Genomic DNA, 22,268 nt, shown 5'->3' on the forward strand with positions numbered 1-22,268 from the left:
TTGGGCTGCTTCCTCTTGAGAGGTGGAAGAGTTGGGCTGCTTCCTCTGGAGAGGTGGACTAGCTGGGCTACTTCCTCTGGAGAGGTGGAATAGTTGGGCTGCTTCTTCTGGAGAGGTGGACTAGCTGGGCTACTTCCTCTGGCTGCTTTCTCTGGAGATGTGGAATAGCTGGGCTGCTTCCTCTGGAGAGGTGGAATAGTTGGGCTGCTTCCTCTGGAGAGGTGGAATAGTTGGGATGCTTTCTCTGGAGAGGTGGAATAGCTGGGCTGCTTCCTCTGGAGAGGTGGAATAGTTGGGCTGCTTCCTCTGGAGAGGTGGAATAGTTGGGCTGCTTCTTCTGGAGAGGTGGACTAGCTGGGCTACTTCCTCTGGCTGCTTTCTCTGGAGATGTGGAATAGCTGGGCTGCTTCCTCTGGAGAGGTGGAATAGTTGGGCTGCTTCCTCTGGAGAGGTGGAATAGTTGGGCTGCTTCCTCTGGAGAGGTGGAATAGCTGGGCTGCTTCCTCTGGAGAGGTGGAATAGTTGGGCTGCTTCCTCTGGAGAGGTGGAATAGTTGGGCTGCTTCCTCTGGAGAGGTGGAATAGCTGGGCTGCTTCCTCTGGAGAGGTGGAATAGCTGGGCTGCTTCCTCTGGAGAGGTGGAATAGTTGGGCTGTTTCCTCTGGAGAGGTGGAATAGCTGGGCTGCTTCCTCTGGAGAGGTGGAATAGTTGGGCTGCTTCCTCTGGAGAGGTGGAATAGTTGGGCTGCTTCCTCTGGAGAGGTGGAATAGTTGGGCTGATTCCTCTGGAGAGGTGGACTAGCTGGGCTACTTCCTCTGGCTGCTTTCTCTGGAGAGGTGGAATAGCTGGGCTGCTTCCTCTGGAGAGGTGGAATAGTTGGGCTGCTTCCTCTGGAGAGGTGGAATAGCTGGGCTACTTCCTCTGGCTGCTTTCTCTGGAGATGTGGAAGAGTTGGGCTGCTTCCTCTGGAGAGGTGGAATAGTTGGGCTGCTTCTTCTGGAGAGGTGGAATAGCTGGGCTGCTTCCTCTTGGGAGATAGAATAGAGCTAACTGAACTGCTCATCCACGGGTCCAACAGCTGTATTCAAACTACAGGCCTATTACTATAATAGTGGTATGGAAATAAAGATCTGAATATCTCGTACAACGCTGTGTACTACTCCCTTCACAGAACAGCGCAAACTGGCTCTAACCCGAATAGACAGAGGAGTGGGAGGCCCCGGTGCACAACTGAGCAAGAGAACAAGAACATTAGAGTGTCTAGTTTGATAAACAGACGCCTCACAAGTCCTCAATTGGCAGCTTCATTTTAAATAGTAACCGCAAAACACCAGACTCAACGTCAACAGTGAAGAGAACACTCCGGAATGCTGGCCTTCTAGGTAGAGATGCAAAGAAAAAGCCATATCACAGACTGGCCAATAAAAAGAAAAGATTAAGATGGGCAAAAGACACTGGACAGAGGAACTCTGCCTAGAAGGCCAGCATCCCGGAGTTGCCTCTTCACTGTTGACGTTGAGGCTGGTGTTTTGCGGGTACTATTTAATGAAGCTGCCAGATGAGGACTTGTGAGGCGTCTGTTTCTCAAACTAGACACTCTAATATACTCGTCCTCTTGCTCAGTTGTGCACTGGGGCCTCCCACTCCTCTTTCTATTCTGGTTAGATCCAGTTTGCGCTGTTCTGTGAAGGGAATAGCACACATCGTTGTACGAGATCTTTAGTTTTTTGGCAATTTCTCGAATGGAAAAGCCTTCATCTCTCAGAACAAGAATAGACTGACGAGTTTCAGAAGAAAGGTATTTGTTTCTGGACATTTTGAGCCTGTAATCGAACCCACAAATGCTGATGCTCCAGATACTCAACTAGTCTAAAGAAGGCCAGTTTTATTGCTTCTTTAATCAGAACAACAGTTTTCAGCTGTGCTAACATAATTACTAACCAATCATCTCCCACACCTTTCCCTCACCATACGCAAGCACACCACAAGCATAGAGCCACACCTTGCAGTCGCGTGATTCGCTAAAATTTAATCATGACAAATGGTTTACTCAATAGGTCCCTCCCATAGATTTTTATGGTCACTAAGGACAACTTTGAATCCTTGATGTGCCAAGCTTATTTGCGCTGTACGTAATAGCCTTGGGACAAGGTACTGCAAGCCCTGAAATAACATATACAGTTTATAAGTCAAGGAGGTCTGTCCCTTCGTCCCTTAGAGGCAAACGGCTCAGCAATGTGCTGTTTCAGAGATAGAGGAGTTCAGTGTGCAATAGACAGGACAGGGTTAGGAAAACATTTGGCTTACTCACACTCAGTCAGTCAGTCAGTCAGTCAGTCAGTCAGTCAGTCAGTCAGACACTCAGTCAGTCACTCGATCATGCGCATACACACAGCCTCTTTAATGCATTCAATGATACTGGGACAGACAGAAAAAGTTATAATACATTTCTCCCATTGAACTGACTAGCTGTCTACCACAGCATAATGGTTATGAATCTACTACTGTAGGTCTTTACCTTCCTTCCCACACTGCCTTGCAGCAGATGTCTGGGTAGGAAATTGAATTGCAACTCCCAAGGGCTGGAAGACAAATTGGTGAAACAAACTTGTATTTATTTTTTCATCTGACTTTTTTAGATGTTGGTTAGAGAAAAGTTGCAAAATAGCAGGTTAAAGTTGTGTTCGTTGGGCGCTTCCAAATTCTCAATTTCACTGACAGCGGGGAAACTCAATTGTGGAATCAGATGCTGACATCCATTTCTCCAAAAAACTGTTGGTTAAGGGAGCTTTCTGTGTCTATCCTGTCCTGTAAGCACTAGCCACGTACACACTCAGAAGTAATATCTAGAAACTAAAAGGGTTCTTCGGCTGTCCCCATAGGAGAACCCTTTTAAAGAACACTTGTTGGTTCCAGGTAGAACCCTTTTGGTTCCAAGTAGAACCGTTTCTACTGAGGGTTCTACATTGAGCCCAAAATGGTTCAACCTGGAACCAAAATGGTTCAACCTGGAACCAAAATGGTTCAACCTGGAACCAAAATGGTTCAACCTGGAATTGTTCCTTCTGATGGTGGTGTGTTCATGTATAATTCAGGGGAGGGATCGAGGGCCATTAGAGTGTTAGATGAGAGAGAGAGAGAGAGAGAGAGGGAGATATAGGGAGAGAGATGTTATGCTCTCTGTCTTCCTTTGCTCTCCCTCCCTCCCTCTCTCTCTCTTTCTCTCTGGCATGATAGCCTTGACTTCGAACTGGAGGTTGGATGGTATATTTTTCATCCCTCAATGACAGAATTGAAAACCAGGCATGAATAACGAATGCTGTTTCCACAAAACAACTTTTAGTATGCATTGACTAGGCCTCTACTGTTAGTATGCATTGACTAGGTGTCTACTGTTCTATGCATTGACTAGGCCTCTACTGTTACTATGCATTGACTAGGCCTCTACTGTTCTATGCATTGACTAGGCCTCTACTGTTACTATGCATTGACTAGGTGTCTACTGTTCTATGCATTGACTAGGCCTCTACTGTTACTATGCATTGACTAGGTGTCTACTGTTACTATGCATTGACTAGGCCTCTACTGTTAGTATGCATTGACTAGGTGTCTACTGTTCTATGCATTGACTAGGTGTCTACTGTTAGTATGCATTGACTAGGCCTCTACTGTTAGTATGCATTGACTAGGCCTCTACTGTTAGTATGCATTGACTAGGTGTCTACTGTTCTATGCATTGACTAGGCCTCTACTGTTAGTATGCATTGACTAGGCCTCTACTGTTAGTATGCATTGACTAGGTGTCTACTGTTCTATGCATTGACTAGGTGTCTACTGTTAGTATGCATTGACTAGGTGTCTACTGTTAGTATGCATTGACTAGGTGTCTACTGTTAGTATGCATTGACTAGGTGTCTACTGTTCTATGCATTGACTAGGTGTCTACTGTTAGTATGCATTGACTAGGTGTCTACTGTTCTATGCATTGACTAGGTGTCTACTGTTAGTATGCATTGACTAGGTGTCTAGTTTGACAAACTTTGTCTTCTTTGTCCTCTCGGTCTCATCCTCTCTTTCTCTTTCTTGCCCTGACCAACTTTGGGCAGCTTGTAATATTGCTAAGGCTCTAATCCTTTGTCCCTCAGTGTGCTGGAGAAGACTGGGATCTTTCAAGTCTCTCCTGTCTTATCCTAGCGGCTGGAGAAGTCCATCCCAGTGAATGATGCTGGATGGATCCCACCTCCCTGGCCCTGCCCAATTGCTCCCAATATGTCCTGTGGAATTGTATTCTGGGGGGTTAAGGAGCTTATTTGTCTTGGAAAGGGCTAAGCAGTGATTCGCCATGGGAGCGGGAGGGCAGTGCAAAACCTTTCTGTGCAGAGTATCTCATTAAAACTGAACTCTGTGTTTGTTACCTCTTGGAACACAGAGGGGGGAAATTTCCTCACAGCCCCACATCACTCACTGCTTCCCCAAATCATCCAGCCGCCTGGTAAACCACTACTCCAGTCTGATAACTCACAATCACCAGTCCCACAAGGATGTATCCTTCTCGTCAACATTTGGAACGATAGGAGAGAACGTTTCTTATAATATCATCCTTCATTTTATAGAATGCAGCAGAACATATCTTTGTTCCCCAACTATTGTGCATTGTTAATTTCCCTTTGATTATTTTGTTCAATACCGTCCCTGGTCATCCCGCAAAAAAAAGAGGCAGAAATTATATTTCTGTGTAAGGCATTCAATGTCACACTCCCTTACAGCACACGGCTAGGCTATATGTCCCACTAATCCACTCCAGAGGGAGTAACAGTGAATCCTGCTGTCTGTTCCTGAATCCACCATGAACTGCTTTTGGATAAACTGGTTTAAATACTTTACATTTCTCGGTAATAGACCAATGACAATCACTATAGGAGCCATCATTCACATACTTTAAAGGTATAAACGACGAGGGACCCACTCCAATATCCAAAAACCCCAGCCTTGAGGCTTCAGTTCCTCTGCTCTGCATAATGCTCTGTGATCCATCATGCATGAAGAGTAAAACAAGAACAATTAAGCATTCATTTCCCCTTCCCCTTTAACCATATATAGGGAAGTTAAATTAGAAATCACAGTGGAAAACAGTTACACTTAAGTCAACGCCCCGGCAACTCTTTGACTCGTTTAACTGCATCAAAACGCAGGGAAACATTGTCTATCTCTGTAATTGCTAGCTAACAGGGTAATATCATGTTGTGTTTATGTTGTATCTCTGTAACTACTAGCTAACAGGGTAATATCATGTTGTGTTTATGTTGTTGTATTTCTGTAACTACTAGCTAACAGGGTAATATCATGTTGTGTTTATGTTGTTGTATGTCTGTAACTACTAGCTAACAGGGTAATATCATGTTGTGTTTATGTTGTATCTCTGTAACTACTAGCTAACAGGGTAATATCATGTTGTGTTTATGTTGTTGTATCTCTGTAACTACTAGCTAACAGGGTAATATCATGTTGTGTTTATGTTGTTGTATGTCTGTAACTACTAGCTAACAGGGTAATATCATGTTGTGTTTATGTTGTTGTATCTCTGTAACTACTAGCTAACAGGGTAATATCATGTTGTGTTTATGTTGTATCTCTGTAACTACTAGCTAACAGGGTAATATCATGTTGTGTTTATGTTGTTGTATCTCTGTAACTACTAGCTAACAGGGTAATATCATGTTGTGTTTATGTTGTTGTATTTCTGTAACTACTAGCTAACAGGGTAATATCATGTTGTGTTTATGTTGTATCTCTGTAACTACTAGCTAACAGGGTAATATCATGTTGTGTTTATGTTGTTGTATCTCTGTAACTACTAGCTAACAGGGTAATATCATGTTGTGTTTATGTTGTATCTCTGTAACTACTAGCTAACAGGGTAATATCATGTTGTGTTTATGTTGTATCTCTGTAACTACTAGCTAACAGGGTAATATCATGTTGTGTTTATGTTGTTGTATGTCTGTAACTACTAGCTAACAGGGTAATATCAGGTTGTGTTTATGTTGTTGTATCTCTGTAACTACTAGCTAACAGGGTAATATCATGTTGTGTTTATGTTGTTGTATGTCTGTAACTACTAGCTAACAGGGTAATATCATGTTGTGTTTATGTTGTTGTATTTCTGTAACTACTAGCTAACAGGGTAATATCATGTTGTGTTTATGTTGTATCTCTGTAACTACTAGCTAACAGGGTAATATCATGTTGTGTTTATGTTGTTGTATCTCTGTAACTACTAGCTAACAGGGTAATATCATGTTGTGTTTATGTTGTATCTCTGTAACTACTAGCTAACAGGGTAATATCATGTTGTGTTTATGTTGTATCTCTAACTACTAGCTAACAGGGTAATATCATGTTGTGTTTATGTTGTTGTATGTCTGTAACTACTAGCTAACAGGGTAATATCAGGTTGTGTTTATGTTGTTGTATCTCTGTAACTACTAGCTAACAGGGTAATATCATGTTGTGTTTATGTTGTTGTATGTCTGTAACTACTAGCTAACAGGGTAATATCATGTTGTGTTTATGTTGTTGTATCTCTGTAACTACTAGCTAACAGGGTAATATCATGTTGTGTTTATGTTGTTGTATCTCTGTAACTACTAGCTAACAGGGTAATGCTTCGCTCCACAGGTAATATTACACTTCGCTACATTACAACGGCTTGATTTGTTCGATCTGAGCAATTCTTCTTAGCTAGCTACATAGCCGTCTTTGTATCAAAGATAATTGTGTAGTTTAGAGTAACTGAGTAATTATCGAGGCTAGCTATCTTCGTCCTCCTAACGTAGTCAACACTGCTAGCTAGCTAGTCATCACTGTTAGCTAGCCAACTTCTACCGACTAGCAGCACCGCAGAAACTATTGCATTACAACGCAACGACTTGATTAGTGTGGTGTTAGTGTTAGTTAGCCAGCTACATAGTTGTCTTTGCTGTCTCTGTATCTAAGATAATTGTGTAGTTTGAGTTTGAGTATTATCGAGTATTATCGAGGTGTGCTACCCAGCCGCGACGCGGCGCCAGACTTACTCAACACACCTAGTCATCATTAACCCACTGCCAGCTAGCCAACCGTTACCGACTAGCAGCGCTGTAGTTACTAATACTTTACAACGGAACGATTTGACTAGTGCAGTGTTACCTAGCTAGCTACCTAGTTGTCTTTGTCATAGCTTGATAATTGATAATTGTTAGCTAGCCAGCCATCGAGGTTAGCTAGCCAGCTATTTCCGTCCCCCGCGACGCCATTTTTCCTAACCTAGCCAACTATTACCGACGAGCAGCATTGTCGAAACTAAATACACTACAAGGAACGTCTTGATTAGTGTTATGTTAGCTAGCTAGCTACAAAGTTGCTTTGTATCATGACAAGGTGTAGTACTGAAACTACCGAGGTTACCTAGCCAGCTACACGTTCAAAGTCAACAACGCAGCCACTGCTAGCTAGCCTACTCCACCAGCCAGCAGTACTGTATCATTTTAGTCAATAACATTTTTGCAACGTAAGCTTAACTTCCTGAACATTCGAGACGTGTAGTCCACTTGTCACTCCAATCTCATTTGCATTAGCGTAGCCTCTTCTGTAGCTTGTCTACTATGTGTCTGCCTATCCCTGTTCTCTCTCCTCTGCACAGGCCATACAAACGCTCCACACCGCGTGGCCGCTGCCACTCTAACCTGGTGGTCCCAGCGCGCACGACCCACGTGGAGTTCCAGGTCTCCGGCAGCCTCTGGAACTGCCGGTCTGCTGCCAACAAGGCTGAGTTCATCTCAGCCTATGCTACCCTCCAGTCCCTAGACTTCCTGGCGCTGACGGAAACATGGATCACCACAGATAACACTGCTACTCCTACTGCTCTCTCCTCGTCTGACTACGTGTTCTCGCATACCCCTAGAGCATCGAGCCAGCGGGGTGGTGGCACTGGAATCCTCATCTCTCCCAAGTGGACATTCACTCTTTCTCCCCTGACCCATCTGTCTATCTCCTCATTTGAACTCCATGCTGTCACAGTTACCAGCCCTTTCAAGCTTAACATCCTTATCATTTATCGCCCTCCAGGTTCCCTTGGAGAGTTCATCAATGAGCTTGACGCCTTGATAAGTTCCTTTCCTGAGGATGGCTCACCTCTCACAGTTCTGGGTGACTTTAACCTCCCCACGTCTACCTTCGACTCATTCCTCTCTGCCTCCTTCTTTCCACTCCTCTCCTCTTTCGACCTCACCCTCTCACCTTCCCCCCCTACTCACAAGGCAGGCAATACGCTTGACCTCATCTTTACTAGATGCTGTTCTTCCACTAATCTCATTGCAACTCCCCTCCAAGTCTCCGACCACTACCTTGTATCCTTTTCCCTCTCGCTCTCATCCAACACTTCTCACTCTCCCCCTACTCGGATGGTATTGCGCCGTCCCAACCTTCACTCTCTCTCTCCCGCTACTCTCTCCTCTTCCATCCTATCATATCTTCCCTATGCTCAAACCTTCTCCAACCTATCTCCTGATTCTGCCTCCTCAACCCTCCTCTCCTCCCTCTCTGCATCCTTTGATTTCCTCTGTCCCCTATCCTCCAGGCCGGCTCGGTCCTCCCCTCCTGCTCCGTGGCTCGACGACTCACTGCGAGCTCACAGAACAGGGCTCCGGGCAGCCGAGCGGAAATGGAGGAAAACTCGCCTCCCTGCGGACCTGGCATCCTTTCACTCCCTCCTTTCTACATTTTCCTCTTCTGTCTCTGCTGCTAAAGCCACTTTCTACCACTCTAAACTCCAAGCATCTGCCTCTAACCCTAGGAAGCTCTTTGCTACCTTCTCCTCCCTCCTGAATCCTCCTCCCCCTCCCCCCCCCCCTCCTCCCTCTCTGCGGATGACTTCGTCAACCATTTTGAAAAGAAGGTTGACGACATCCGATCCTCGTTTGCTAAGTCAAACGACACTGCTGGTCCTGCTCACACTGCCCTACCCTGTGCTTTGACCTCTTTCTCCCCTCTCTCTCCAGATGAAATCTCGCGTCTTGTGACGGCCGGCCGCCCAACAACCTGCCCACTTGACCCTATCCCCTCCTCTCTTCTCCAGACCATTTCCGGAGACCTTCTCCCCTACCTCACCTCACTCATCAACGCATCCTTGACCGCTGGCTACGTCCCTTCCGTCTTCAAGAGAGCGAGAGTTGCACCCCTTCTGAAAAAACCTACACTCGATCCCTCCGATGTCAACAACTACAGACCAGTATCCCTTCTTTCCTTTCTCTCCAAAACTCTCGAACGCGCCGTCCTTGGCCAGCTCTCTTGCTATCTCTCTCAGAATGACCTTCTTGATCCTAATCAGTCAGGTTTCAAGACTGGGCATTCAACTGAGACTGCTCTTCTCTGTGTCACGGAGGCTCTCCGCACTGCTAAAGCTAACTCTCTCTCCTCTGCTCTCATCCTTCTAGACCTATCTGCTGCCTTTGATACCGTGAACCATCAGATCCTCCTCTCCACCCTCTCCGAGCTGGGCATCTCCGGCACCGCGCACGCTTGGATTGCGTCCTACCTGACAGGTCGCTGCTACCAGGTGGCGTGGCGAGAATCTGTCTCCGCACCACGTGCTCTCACCACTGGTGTCCCCCAGGGCTCTGTTCTTGGCCCGCTCCTATTCTCGCTATACACCAAGTCACTTGGCTCTGTCATATCCTCACATGGTCTCTCATATCATTGCTATGCAGATGACACACAATTAATCTTCTCCTTTCCCCCTTCTGACAACCAGGTGGCGAATCGCATCTCTGCATGTCTGGCAGACATATCAGTGTGGATGACGGATCACCACCTCAAGCTGAACCTCGGCAAGACGGAGATGCTCTTCCTCCCGGGGAAGGACTGCCCGTTCCATGATCTCGCCATCACGGTTGACAACTCCCTTGTGTCCTCCTCCCAGAGTGCTAAGAGCCTTGGCGTAACCCTGGACAACACCCTGTTGTTCTCCACCAACATCAAGGCGGTGACCCGATCCTGTAGGTTCATGCTCTACAACATTCGCAGAGTACGACCCTGCCTCACACAGGAAGCGGCGCAGGTCCTAATCCAGGCACTTGTCATCTCCCGTCTGGATTATTGCAACTCGCTGTTGGCTGGGCTCCCTGCCTGTGCCATTAAACCCCTACAACTCATCCAGAACGCCGCAGCCCGTCTGGTGTTCAACCTTCCCAAGTTCTCTCACGTCACCCCGCTCCTCCGCTCTCTCCACTGGCTTCCAGTCGAAGCTCGCATCCGCTACAAGACCATGGTGCTTGCCTACGGAGCTGTGAGGGGAACGGCACCTCCGTACCTTCAGGCTCTGATCAGGCCCTACACCCAAACAAGGGCACTCCGTTCATCCACCTCTGGCCTGCTCGCCTCCCTACCTCTGAGGAAGCACAGTTCCCGCTCAGCCCAGTCAAAACTGTTCGCTGCTCTGGCACCCCAATGGTGGAACAAGCTCCCTCACGACGCCAGGACAGCGGAGTCAATCACCACCTTCCGGAGACACCTGAAACCCCACCTCTTCAAGGAATACCTGGGATAGGATAAAGTAATCCTTCTAACCCCCCCCTTAAAAGATTTAGATGCACTATTGTAAAGTGGTTGTTCCACTGGATATTATAGGTGAATGCACCAATTTGTAAGTCGCTCTGGATAAGAGCGTCTGCTAAATGTCTAAAATGTAAAAAAAAAAAATGTAAAAAAATGTAATATCATGTTGTGTTTATGTTGTTGTATTTCTGTAACTACTAGCTAACAGGGTAATATCATGTTGTGTTTATGTTGTATCTCTGTAACTACTAGCTAACAGGGTAATATCATGTTGTGTTTATGTTGTTGTATCTCTGTAACTACTAGCTAACAGGGTAATATCATGTTGTGTTTATGTTGTATCTCTGTAACTACTAGCTAACAGGGTAATATCATGTTGTGTTTATGTTGTTGTATCTCTGTAACTACTAGCTAACAGGGTAATATCATGTTGTGTTTATGTTGTATCTCTGTAACTACTAGCTAACAGAGTAATATCATGTTGTGTTTATGTTGTTGTATGTCTGTAACTACTAGCTAACAGGGTAATATCATGTTGTGTTTATGTTGTTGTATGTCTGTAACTACTAGCTAACAGGGTAATATCATGTTGTGTTTATGTTGTTGTATCTCTGTAACTACTAGCTAACAGGGTAATATCATGTTGTGTTTATGTTGTATCTCTGTAACTACTAGCTAACAGGGTAATATCATGTTGTGTTTATGTTGTATTTCTGTAACTACTAGCTAACAGGGTCATATCATGTTGTGTTTATGTTGTGATCTCTGTAACTACTAGCTAACAGGGTAATATCATGTTGTGTTTATGTTGTTGTATCTCTGTAACTACTAGCTAACAGGGTAATATCATGTTGTGTTTATGTTGTATCTCTGTAACTACTAGCTAACAGGGTAATATCATGTTGTGTTTATGTTGTATCTCTGTAACTACTAGCTAACAGGGTAATATCATGTTGTGTTTATGTTGTTGTATCTCTGTAACTACTAGCTAACAGGGTAATATCATGTTGTGTTTATGTTGTATCTCTGTAACTACTAGCTAACAGGGTAATATCATGTTGTGTTTATGTTGTATTTCTGTAACTACTAGCTAACAGGGTCATATCATGTTGTGTTTATGTTGTATCTCTGTAACTACTAGCTAACAGGGTAATATCATGTTGTGTTTATGTTGTTGTATCTCTGTAACTACTAGCTAACAGGGTAATATCATGTTGTGTTTATGTTGTATCTCTGTAACTACTAGCTAACAGGGTAATATCATGTTGTGTTTATGTTGTTGTATCTCTGTAACTACTAGCTAACAGGGTAATATCATGTTGTGTTTATGTTGTTGTATGTCTGTAACTACTAGCTAACAGGGTAATATCATGTTGTGTTTATGTTGTATCTCTGTAACTACTAGCTAACAGGGTAATATCATGTTGTGTTTATGTTGTATCTCTGTAACTACTAGCTAACAGGGTAATATCATGTTGTGTTTATGTTGTTGTATCTCTGTAATTGCTAGCTAACAGGGTCATATCATGTTGTGTTTATGTTGTTGTATCTCTGTAACTACTAGCTAACAGGGTAATATCATGTTGCGTTTATGTTGTTGTATCTCTGTAACTACTAGCTAACAGGGTAATATCATGTTGTGTTTATGTTGTATCTCTGTAACTACTAGCTAACAGGGTAATATCATGTTGTGTTTATGTTGTTGTATGTCTGTAACTACTAGCTAACAGGGTAATATCATGTTGTCTTTATGTTGTTGTATCTCTGTAACTACTAGCTAACAGGGTAATATCATGTTGTGTTTATGTTGTTGTATCTCTGTAACTACTAGCTAACAGGGTAATATCATGTTGTGTTTATGTTGTATCTCTGTAACTACTAGCTAACAGGGTAATATCATGTTGTGTTTATGTTGTTGTATGTCTCTCCGGAGACATTAAACACTAATTAGAACAAATGTGGTGACCCGATGTGTTCCGATGCTTCTACCTCTGATCTACCTTCCATCAGCTAATAAACAGCTGAGCCAGTTTCTGCTCACCAAATTAAAATAGTGTTTTAGCTTGAAAGCTGAGAGAGGATCTTTGCTAATTAAGGAAGCTGACGGCTGTAGAACACTTAAAGATCATTAAAGGTAGACTAGTACTAACTGGAGGATGGGGGATTCATCCCAAATGGCACATTATTCATCCTATGGGCCCTCATCAAAAGTAGTGCAATACAAAGGGAATAGGGTACCATTGGGGATGCAGCCAACATGTACGGCGCATCTCTTTAGTATTTCAGTTAGTAGATGCAGGGTGCTGTAAATGTGTTCAGTACTGAGGCAGGTAGTAGAAACAGGGTGCTGTAAATGTGTTCAGTACTGAGGCAGGTAGTAGAAACAGGGTGCTGTAAATGTGTTTAGTACTGGGGCAGGTAGAAGAAACAGGGTGATGTAAATGTGTTCAGTACTGGGGCAGGTAGAAGAAACAGGGTGCTGTAAATGTGTTTAGTACTGGGGCAGGTAGAAGAAACAGGGTGCTGTAAATGTGTTCAGTACTGGGGCAGATAGTAGAAGCAGGGTGGTGTAAATGTGTTCAGTACTAGGGCAGGTAGTAGAAACAGGGTGAGGTAAATGTGTTCAGTACTGGGGCAGGTAGAAGAAACAGGGTGCTGTAAATGTGTTCAGTACTGGTGCAGTTAGTAGAAGCAGGGTTCTGTAAATGTGTTCAGTACTGGGGCAGTGAGTAGAAATTGTATTTCCTGAAAAGCTGTTCCACTATCAAAAGTTGTCAAAGGAATTGGTTAGGAAAGGAACCCTTTACGCTGGCATATTCTTGGCTCAAAGCAGAAATAACTAAATGTGATTCTCCCTAAAGCAGCTGTAGATATTCTAAAGAGGTGAATTGTAGTGATGCTGATTGATTGCAAGGCCATGTTTTGCCGTGAGTACAATTATTTTTCAGTTTGGTGATTCATATTACAAATCCAATTAATTTCTATCAGCCTAGCGTGTCAGCGCCTACAGTAGCTGACATAAACGATCAGAATTTACATTACATGTCCAATATCTTTTGGGCATGTATAACAGTGGTGAGACATTAACTATGTGTTATGTACGTGACTATGTATATTTCATTTCAGTCAAACTGAATCCTGAACTATCCTGCTCTATCAATTATTCTGTCCAGAATCACACTGTATTAATTTTGGTGATACTGACTAAATAATAAAACAAACTGTAGCCACATACCAAAGACACACACAATAACAATAATAACTGATAAAGCACACATAAACTCAGTCAACCTCTGACTGAAAACTAATTCAAATCTGTGGGAGAAAAGAGCTCCATATGTTGGAACCTCATTGTGAAAAAGAACTAGCCAAGGTAACTTGCAACGCATAGTCAGAGCAATTGTCTGCTTTGTACCGTGTATACTTAGAATAGCAAAGTATTCATCTATTTTGTTGAAAAATATGAAAAATGTTGTTCTTCATCAAAGCACATTTTGAGAGCTTACCTACTTGGTCTCTGACGGAAACGTGGACGCCATAACAATATGCAGGGGGAACATTGTGGATACCATAACAATATGCAAAGGGAACATTGTGGACACCATAACAATACGCAGAGGGAAGATCATGGACCCCATAACAACGTGCAGAGGGAACATCATGGAGACCATAACAAAGTGCAGAGGGAACATCGTGGACACCATAACAACGTGCAGAGGGAACATCGTGGACACCATAACAACGTGCAGAGGGAACATCGTGGACACCATAACAACGTGCAGAGGGAACATCGTGGACACCATAACAACGTGCAGAGGGAACATCGTGGACACCATAACAACGTGCAGAGGGAACATCGTGGACACCATGACAACGTGCAGAGGGAACATCGTGGACGCCATAACAAAGTGCAGAGGGAACATCGTGGACCCCATAACAACTTGCAGAGGGAACATCGTGGACACCATAACAACGTGCAGAGGGAACATCGTGGACACCATAACAACGTGCAGAGGGAACATCATGGACACCATAACAACGTGCAGAGGGAACATCGTATGTGCAGGAGTTCGCTTTTCTAAAATGAACATGAAAAAAAACAGTCATGTAATATACACAAGCGCACATAGTCCGAGCCTTACCTGCCCTGCACCTTGATATCAGAGATGGCGTAGAAGTATCTGGACAGGTTGTTCTCATCCACCATGGTGGCCCCGGTGGCCGGTCGGAGGAGCCGGACCCTCAGGTCTGTAATGGTGAAGAAGTCCCTCAGGTTCTTGGTAGTGTCTAGCTGACCGTAGAGGGATGCCATGTTGTGGAGGTGTGGCCCGGCGAACAGTGCGAAACGGTCCTTGATCTCGAAGCGGACGGTTTTAGCGTTCTTCCACACGTAGCCCCTGGAGTATTCCTCAGTACAGATGATGTCTAGAAGGGTGTGCTGGGTCAAGTCCTGGACAGTCTTGTGCTCCATGGTGAAGGCATCTAGACAGTCTGTGGCGTAGAACTGGTAAGGTTGCCAGGTCTTACCGTAGTCCAGCGACTTCTCCAAAACCATCTGTTCCGGGCGTCCGGACTCGAAGGTAACCACGATGTCATCGGTCAACTCAATGGTTTTTTTCCAGGACAGTGTGATGTTGACCAGGAGGGCCTTGGGGTATTTCTTCCAGGAACTGGACTGCCAGAAGGTTGTGGGGTTCCGACCCTCGAAATCGAACATGAGCTCCGGAGGGTGGGCCAGGTCCTCGTTTTGGGCGTCACATTCGTTGTTACACATGTAAGGATTCTCCTACAAGACAGCAAATAATAGAGAAAGAGAAAGGCAGAAATTTAGGAATCTTAACGGTAAACAATAACACAGGTACCAAAAGCTCCTTTTTATGAGCCTTGAGTCCTTTATGTATAAAAAAATATACATGTAAGGATATACTCCCTGCAGCATACAGCACAGATGCCTAGTACGACTATGACACGGATAATTGTATAATAGTAATTGATGTGCTTGTGGGGTCCAGGGTTCTAGCTGTGGTGCTGGGTGAGTGGCTAGTCCATTATAAAACACCTAGAGACAGATTCATTTTTTATGGGGATGTTTCAGAGAAGTCCCCCCTCCATCTCCGACTTACACCCCACCTCTTCAGAGAAGTCTCCTTCCACCTCCGACTTCCACCCAACCTCTTCAGAGAAGTCCACCTCTGACTTATACACTACCTCTTCAGAGAAGTCCACCTCCAATTTACACCCAATCTCTTCAGAGAAGTCCACCTCCACCTACGACTTACACCCTACCTCTTCAGAGAAGTCCACCTCCAATTTACACCCTATCTCTTCAGAGAAGTCCACCTCTGACTTACACCCTACCTCTTCAGAGAAGTCCACCTCCACCTCTGACTTACACCCAACCTCTTCAGAGAAGTCCACCTCCACCTACGACTTACACCCTACCTCTTCAGAGAAGTCCACCTCCAATTTACACCCAATCTCTTCAGAGAAGTCCACCTCCACCTACGACTTACACCCTACCTCTTCAGAGAAGTCCACCTCCAATTTACACCCTATCTCTTCAGAGAAGTCCACCTCTGACTTACACCCTACCTCTTCAGAGAAGTCCACCTCCACCTCTGACTTACACCCAACCTCTTCAGGGAAGTCCACCTCCAATTTACAGCCTATCTCTTCAGAGAAGTCCACCTCCACCTCCGACTTACACACTATCTCTTCAGAGAAGTCCACCTCCAATTTACACCCTATCTCTTCAGAGAAGTCCACCTCTGACTTACACCCTACCTCTTCAGAGAAGTCCACCTCCACCTCTGACTTACACCCAACCTCTTCAGAGAAGTCCACCTCCACCTACGACTTACACCCTACCTCTTCAGAGAAGTCCACCTCCAATTTACACCCAATCTCTTCAGAGAAGTCCACCTCCACCTACGACTTACACCCTACCTCTTCAGAGAAGTCCACCTCCAATTTACACCCTATCTCTTCAGAGAAGTCCACCTCTGACTTACACCCTACCTCTTCAGAGAAGTCCACCTCCACCTCTGACTTACACCCAACCTCTTCAGGGAAGTCCACCTCCAATTTACAGCCTATCTCTTCAGAGAAGTCCACCTCCGACTTACACCCTATCTCTTCAGAGAAATCCACCTCCAACTTACAACATACCTCTTCAGAGAAGTCCCCCTCCACCTACGACTTACACCCTACCTCTTCAGATAAGTCCCCCTCCACCTACGACTTATGTCTTCTTATAGCCACACTGCAAGAACCAACGTCAGACAGGGTCTAGCATTTGTATCTTATATCATATTCACTGTATCATTTCTTAAATACTTATCTCTACATCTTTGCTCTATTGCGCACGCCATTATAAACAACAGTAAAGTCCTGAGGGGTGGATAGAGAATAGTCAGGAATACCTTGTGCCTAATGTGCTCGTTAGTAGCAAGTATAAAGTGAAGGTCAGTCTAACAAGGGGAGAATAAACCACTATCTTTCCACAGACATTTTTTTTGCACAAAGGGAAAGGGGGATACCTAGTCAGTTGTACAACTGAATGCATTCAACTGAAATGTGTCTTCCGCATTTAACCCAATCCGGGTGCGGGGGGCTGCCAAAATCAAAATACACGTCTTCAGCGCCTGGGGAACAGTGGTTAACTGTCTTGATCAGGGGCAGAACGACAGATTTTTACCTTGTCAGCTCGGGGATTCAATCCAGCAACCTTTCAGTTACTGGCCCAACCATCTAACCTCTAGGCTACCTGCCTGGCTCCATCTGAATTTCATGTCTGGATAACTCAATGACATGTATCTTTTGTCAATTCTGACATTGAGGGATGAAAAATATACCATAAACCTCAAGTTCAAAGAGAGAGGGAGAGCATAACATAAAAGATAGCAGTAGTAGTAGTCGGAGCAGTAGTAACAGCGGTAGTCGCAGCAGTAGCTATAGCCATAGTAGCAGCGGTAGCTATAGCAGTAGTCGAAGCAGTAGCTATAGCAGTAGTCGCAGCGGTAGCTATAGCAGTAGTAACAGCAGTAGCGATAGAAGAAGTCACAGCAGTAGCTATAGCAGTAGTAACAGCAGTAGCTCTAGCAGTAGTCGCAGCAGTAGCTATAGCAGTAGTAGCAGCAGTAGCTATAGCAGTATTCGCAGCGGTAGCTCTAGTAGTAGTCGCAGCAGTAGCTATAGCAGTAGTCGCAGCAGTAGCTATAGCAGTAGTAGCAGCAGTAGCTTTAGCAGTAGTAGCAGCAGTAGCTCTAGCAGTAGTCGCAGCAGTAGCTATAGCAGTAGTCGCAGCAGTAGCTATAGCAGTAGTAGCAGCAGTAGCTATAGCAGAAGTCGCAGCAGTAGCTATATCAGTAGTAGCAGCAGTAGCTATAGCAATAGTCGCAGCAGTAGCTATAGCAGTAGTCACAGCAGTAGCTATAGCAGTAGTCGCAGCAGTAGCTATAGCAGTAGTAGCAGCAGTAGCTACAGCAGTGGTAGCTGTAGCTGCAGCAGTAGCTATAGCAGTAGTCGCAGCAATAGCTATAGCAGTAGTCGCAGCAGTAGCTGTAGCAGAAGCAGCAGCATTAGCTATAGCAGTGGTATCCTTAGCTGCAGCAGTAGCTATAGCAGTGGTAGCTGCAGCAGTAGCTATAGCAGTAGTCGCAGCAGTAGCTATAGCAGTAGTCACAGCAGTAGCTTTAGCAGTAGTAGCAGCAGTAGCTATTGCAGTAGTCACAGCAGTAGCTATAGCAGTACTAGCAGCAGTAGCTATAGCAGTAGTCGCAGCAGTAGCTATAGCAGTAGTCGCAGCAGTAGCTATAGCAGTAGTAGCAGCAGTAGCTATAGCAGTGGTAGCCGTAGCTGCAGCAGTAGCTGCAGCAGTAGCTATAGCAGTAGTCGCAGCAGTAGCTATAGCAGTAGTTGCAGCAGTAGCTATAGCAGTAGTAGCAGCAGTAGCTATATCAGTAGTCACAGCAGTAGTTATAGCAGTAGTCGCAGCAGTAGCTATAGCAGTAGTAGCAGCAGTAGCTATAGCAGTAGTCGCAGCAGTAGCTATAGCAGTAGTCGCAGCAGTAGCTATAGCAGTAGTTGCAGCGGTAGCCGTAGCTATAGCAGAAGCTGCAGCAGGAGCTATAGCAGTAGTAGCAGCAGTAGCTATAGCAGTGGTAGCTGCAGCAGTAGCTATAGCAGTAGTCGCAGCAGTAGCTATAGCAGTAGTAGCAGCAGTAGCTATAGCAGTGGTAGCCGTAGCTGCAGCAGTAGCTGCAGCAGTAGCTATAGCAGTAGTCGCAGCAGTAGCTATAGCAGTAGTTGCAGCAGTAGCTATAGCAGTAGTAGCAGCAGTAGCTATATCAGTAGTCGCAGCAGTAGCTATAGCAGTAGTCGCAGCAGTAGCTATAGCAGTAGTAGCAGCAGTAGCTATAGCAGTAGTCGCAGCAGTAGCTATAGCAGTAGTCGCAGCAGTAGCTATAGCAGTAGTTGCAGCGGTAGCCGTAGCTATAGCAGAAGCTGCAGCAGGAGCTATAGCAGTAGTAGCAGCAGTAGCTATAGCAGTGGTAGCTGCAGCAGTAGCTATAGCAGTAGTCGCAGCAGTAGCTATAGCAGTAGTCACAGCAGTAGCTTTAGCAGTAGTAGCAGCAGTAGCTATTGCAGTAGTCACAGCAGTAGCTATAGCAGTAGTAGCAGCAGTAGCTATAGCAGTGGTAGCCGTAGCTGCAGCAATAGCTGCAGCAGTAGCTATAGCAGTAGTCGCAGCAGTAGCTATAGCAGTAGTTGCAGCAGTAGCTATAGCAGTAGTAGTAGCAGTAGCTATATCAGTAGTCACAGCAGTAGCTATAGCAGTAGTCGCAGCAGTAGATATAGCAGTAGTAGCAGCAGTAGCTATAGCAGTAGTAGCTATAGCAGTAGTCGCAGCAGTAGCTATAGCAGTAGTTGCAGCGGTAGCCGTAGCTATAGCAGAAGCTATAGCAGTAGTAGCAGCCGTAGCTATAGCAGTAGTAGCAGCAGTAGCTATAGCAGTGGTAGCCGTAGCTATAGCAGTAGCTATAGCAGTAGTAGCAGCCGTAGCTATAGCAGTAGTAGCAGCAGTAGCTATAGCAGTAGTAGCAGCGGTAGCCGTAGCTATCGCAGTAGCTATAGCAGTTGTAGCAGCGGTAGCCGTAGCTATCGCAGTAGCTATAGCAGTGGTAGCCGTAGCTATAGCAGTAGTAGCAGCGGTAGCCGTAGCTATCGCAGTAGCTATAGCAGTAGCTATAGCAGTGGTAGCCGTAGCTGCAGCCGTAGCTATAGCAGTAGTCGCAGCAGTAGCTATAGCAGTAGCAGCAGCGGTAGCCGTAGCTATCGCTCACACACTCTCTCACACTCACACAGAGGCAGGTGAGCAGGCAGCTGCTGTGAAGGTTTTAGACCTATGTACTGCCTCAGATTCATCAACACGAAACCATACGCCTCAAAACATTTGAAAGGTTTACCACAAGTCATTACACCACAATGTTCTCCATCCCTGGGGCTATGGTACTTCAGAAAGGACCTTTCAACAGAGACGCTCCTACAATCTATGAGGACAAGATAATCCGCCACATGATTAGGTAGGAGATGTCAGTGTCTGTGGTTCCGTGGCTAGGGCGACAGGAATACAAAGGAGCACTCTCTCTGTGTGATGTAGGACAGAAAAATAAAGCAGAAGGCCAGAGGTAAAGAAAGAGAGGGACAGAGAGAAAGGGAGAGAGAGGAAAAGAAGGGAAGAGAGAGAGGAAGAGAAAGGAAGTGAGGGAGAGACAGAGAGAGAGAGAGAGAGAGGGAGAGAGAGAGAGAGAGAGAGAGAGAGAGAGAGAGAGAGAAAAAGGAAAAGGAAAAGGAGAGAAAGAGTGTTCCTCTTAATAAGCCATTTTTTCTTGTCCTTCAAGGAGATGATGAAACGGGCATTTAGCCTTTTAACTGGCCCAGAGTCACATTAACATCCTGTCAAGGCAATCTCTGAGCGCTGGAAAATTGGAACCTGGGGAGTGAGCAGTGAGCAGTGAGAGGAAAGGCTGGCAGCGGAAATGTTTCACTTGGGGTTTCAATGGGTAACACAGTAAGGAGGTTAGGGGTGCCATCACCTGCCATATGCTGCGCTGTGTCCACAGACAGGAATGGAAGAGGGCTTATTATTGGATTAGAGAAGGACTGTAAAGGAATTGTGGAATACCATCCCCTGGATGGTACACTCAGGTTTCTACGGTTGAGGTGAATTCAAGAGTGCCGTTAATTAGCTACTCAATCAATAAATCAAATTGTATTTGTCACATGTTTAGCAAACAACAGGTGTAAACTAACAGTGTAAACTAACAGTGTAAACTAAGTAAATGCTTACTGACGGGCCCTTCCTAACAATGCAGAGAGAAATACAATTATGGAAAAATAGTAAGATAAGGAATAAATCCAAAATGAATAACGATAACCTGGCTATATACACAGGGTACCAGTACTGAGTCAATGATAACTAGGCTATATACACAGGGTACCACTACTGAGTCAATGATAACTAGGCTATATACACAGGGTACCAGTACTGAGTCAATGATAACTAGGCTATATATACAGGGTACCAGTACTGAGTGAATGATAACTACAATATATATACAGGGTACCACTACTGAGTCAATGATAACCTGACTACATACACAGGGTACCAGTACTGAGTTTATATGCAGGGGTATGAGGTAATAACTTGGCTATATACACAGGGTACCAGTACTGAGTTTATGTGCAGGGGTACGAGGTAATAACTTGGCTATATACACGGGGTACCAGTACCAAGTCGATATGCAGGGTTACATGGTAATAACTTGCCTATATACACAATATCCCACAATGACAAAGTGACAACAGGTTTTTGAAATGATTGCCAAATTGTTAAAAATAAAAACAGAAATACCTTATTCACATAGGTTTTCAGACCCTTTCCTATGAGACTTGAAATTGAGCTCAGGTGCATCCTGTTTTCATTCATCATCCTTGAAATGTTTCTACAACTTGGAGGCCACCTGTGGTAAATTCAATTGATTGGACATGATTTGTAAAGCACACACCTGTCTATATAAGGTCCCACAGTTGACAGTGCATGTCAGAGCAAAAACCAAGCCATGAGGACAAAGGAATTGTCCGTAGAGCTCCGAGACAGGATTGTGTCGAGGCATAGATCTGGGGAAGGTAACCAAAATATTTCTGCAGCATTGAAGGTCCCCAAGAACACAGTGGTCTCCATCATTCTTAAATGGAAGAAATGTGGAACCACCAAGACTCTTCCTAGAGCTGGCCGCCTGCCAAACAATCGGGGGGAGAAGGGCCTTGGTCAGGGAGGTGACCGAGAACCCGATGGTCACTCTGACAGAGCTCTAGAGTTCCTCTGTGGAGATAGGAGAAGCTTCCAGAAGGACAACCATCTCTCCAGCACTCCACCAATCAGGCCTTTATGGTAAAGTTGCCAGACGGAAGCCCCTCCTCAGTAAAAGGCACATGACAACCCACTTGGAGTTTGCCAAAAGGAACCTAAAGACTCTCAGACCATGAGAAACAAGATCCTTTGATCTGATGAAACCAAGATTGAACTCTTCGGACTGAATGCCAAGCGTCAAGTCTGGAGGAAACCTGGCACCATCCCTACGGTGAAGCATGTTGGTGGCAGCATCATGCTG

General features: G+C 45.0%; 1 protein-coding gene across 1 annotated transcript in view; it reads right to left on the minus strand.

The window, feature by feature from the left end:
* LOC106590637 (netrin-G1) overlaps positions 1-22,268 on the minus strand; it is a 218,324-nt gene that overhangs the window by 120,494 nt on the left and 75,562 nt on the right. Inside the window, exon 2 of the mRNA XM_082970806.1 lies at positions 14,736-15,379. Coding sequence (XP_082826932.1) covers positions 14,736-15,379 — 644 coding nt within the window. The remainder of the gene's footprint in view (positions 1-14,735; positions 15,380-22,268) is intronic.

The sequence above is a fragment of the Salmo salar genome, chromosome 29, assembly GCF_965601325.2.
Source record: "Salmo salar chromosome 29, fSalSal1, whole genome shotgun sequence".
In the NCBI taxonomy this organism is placed as follows: Eukaryota; Metazoa; Chordata; class Actinopteri; order Salmoniformes; family Salmonidae; genus Salmo; species Salmo salar.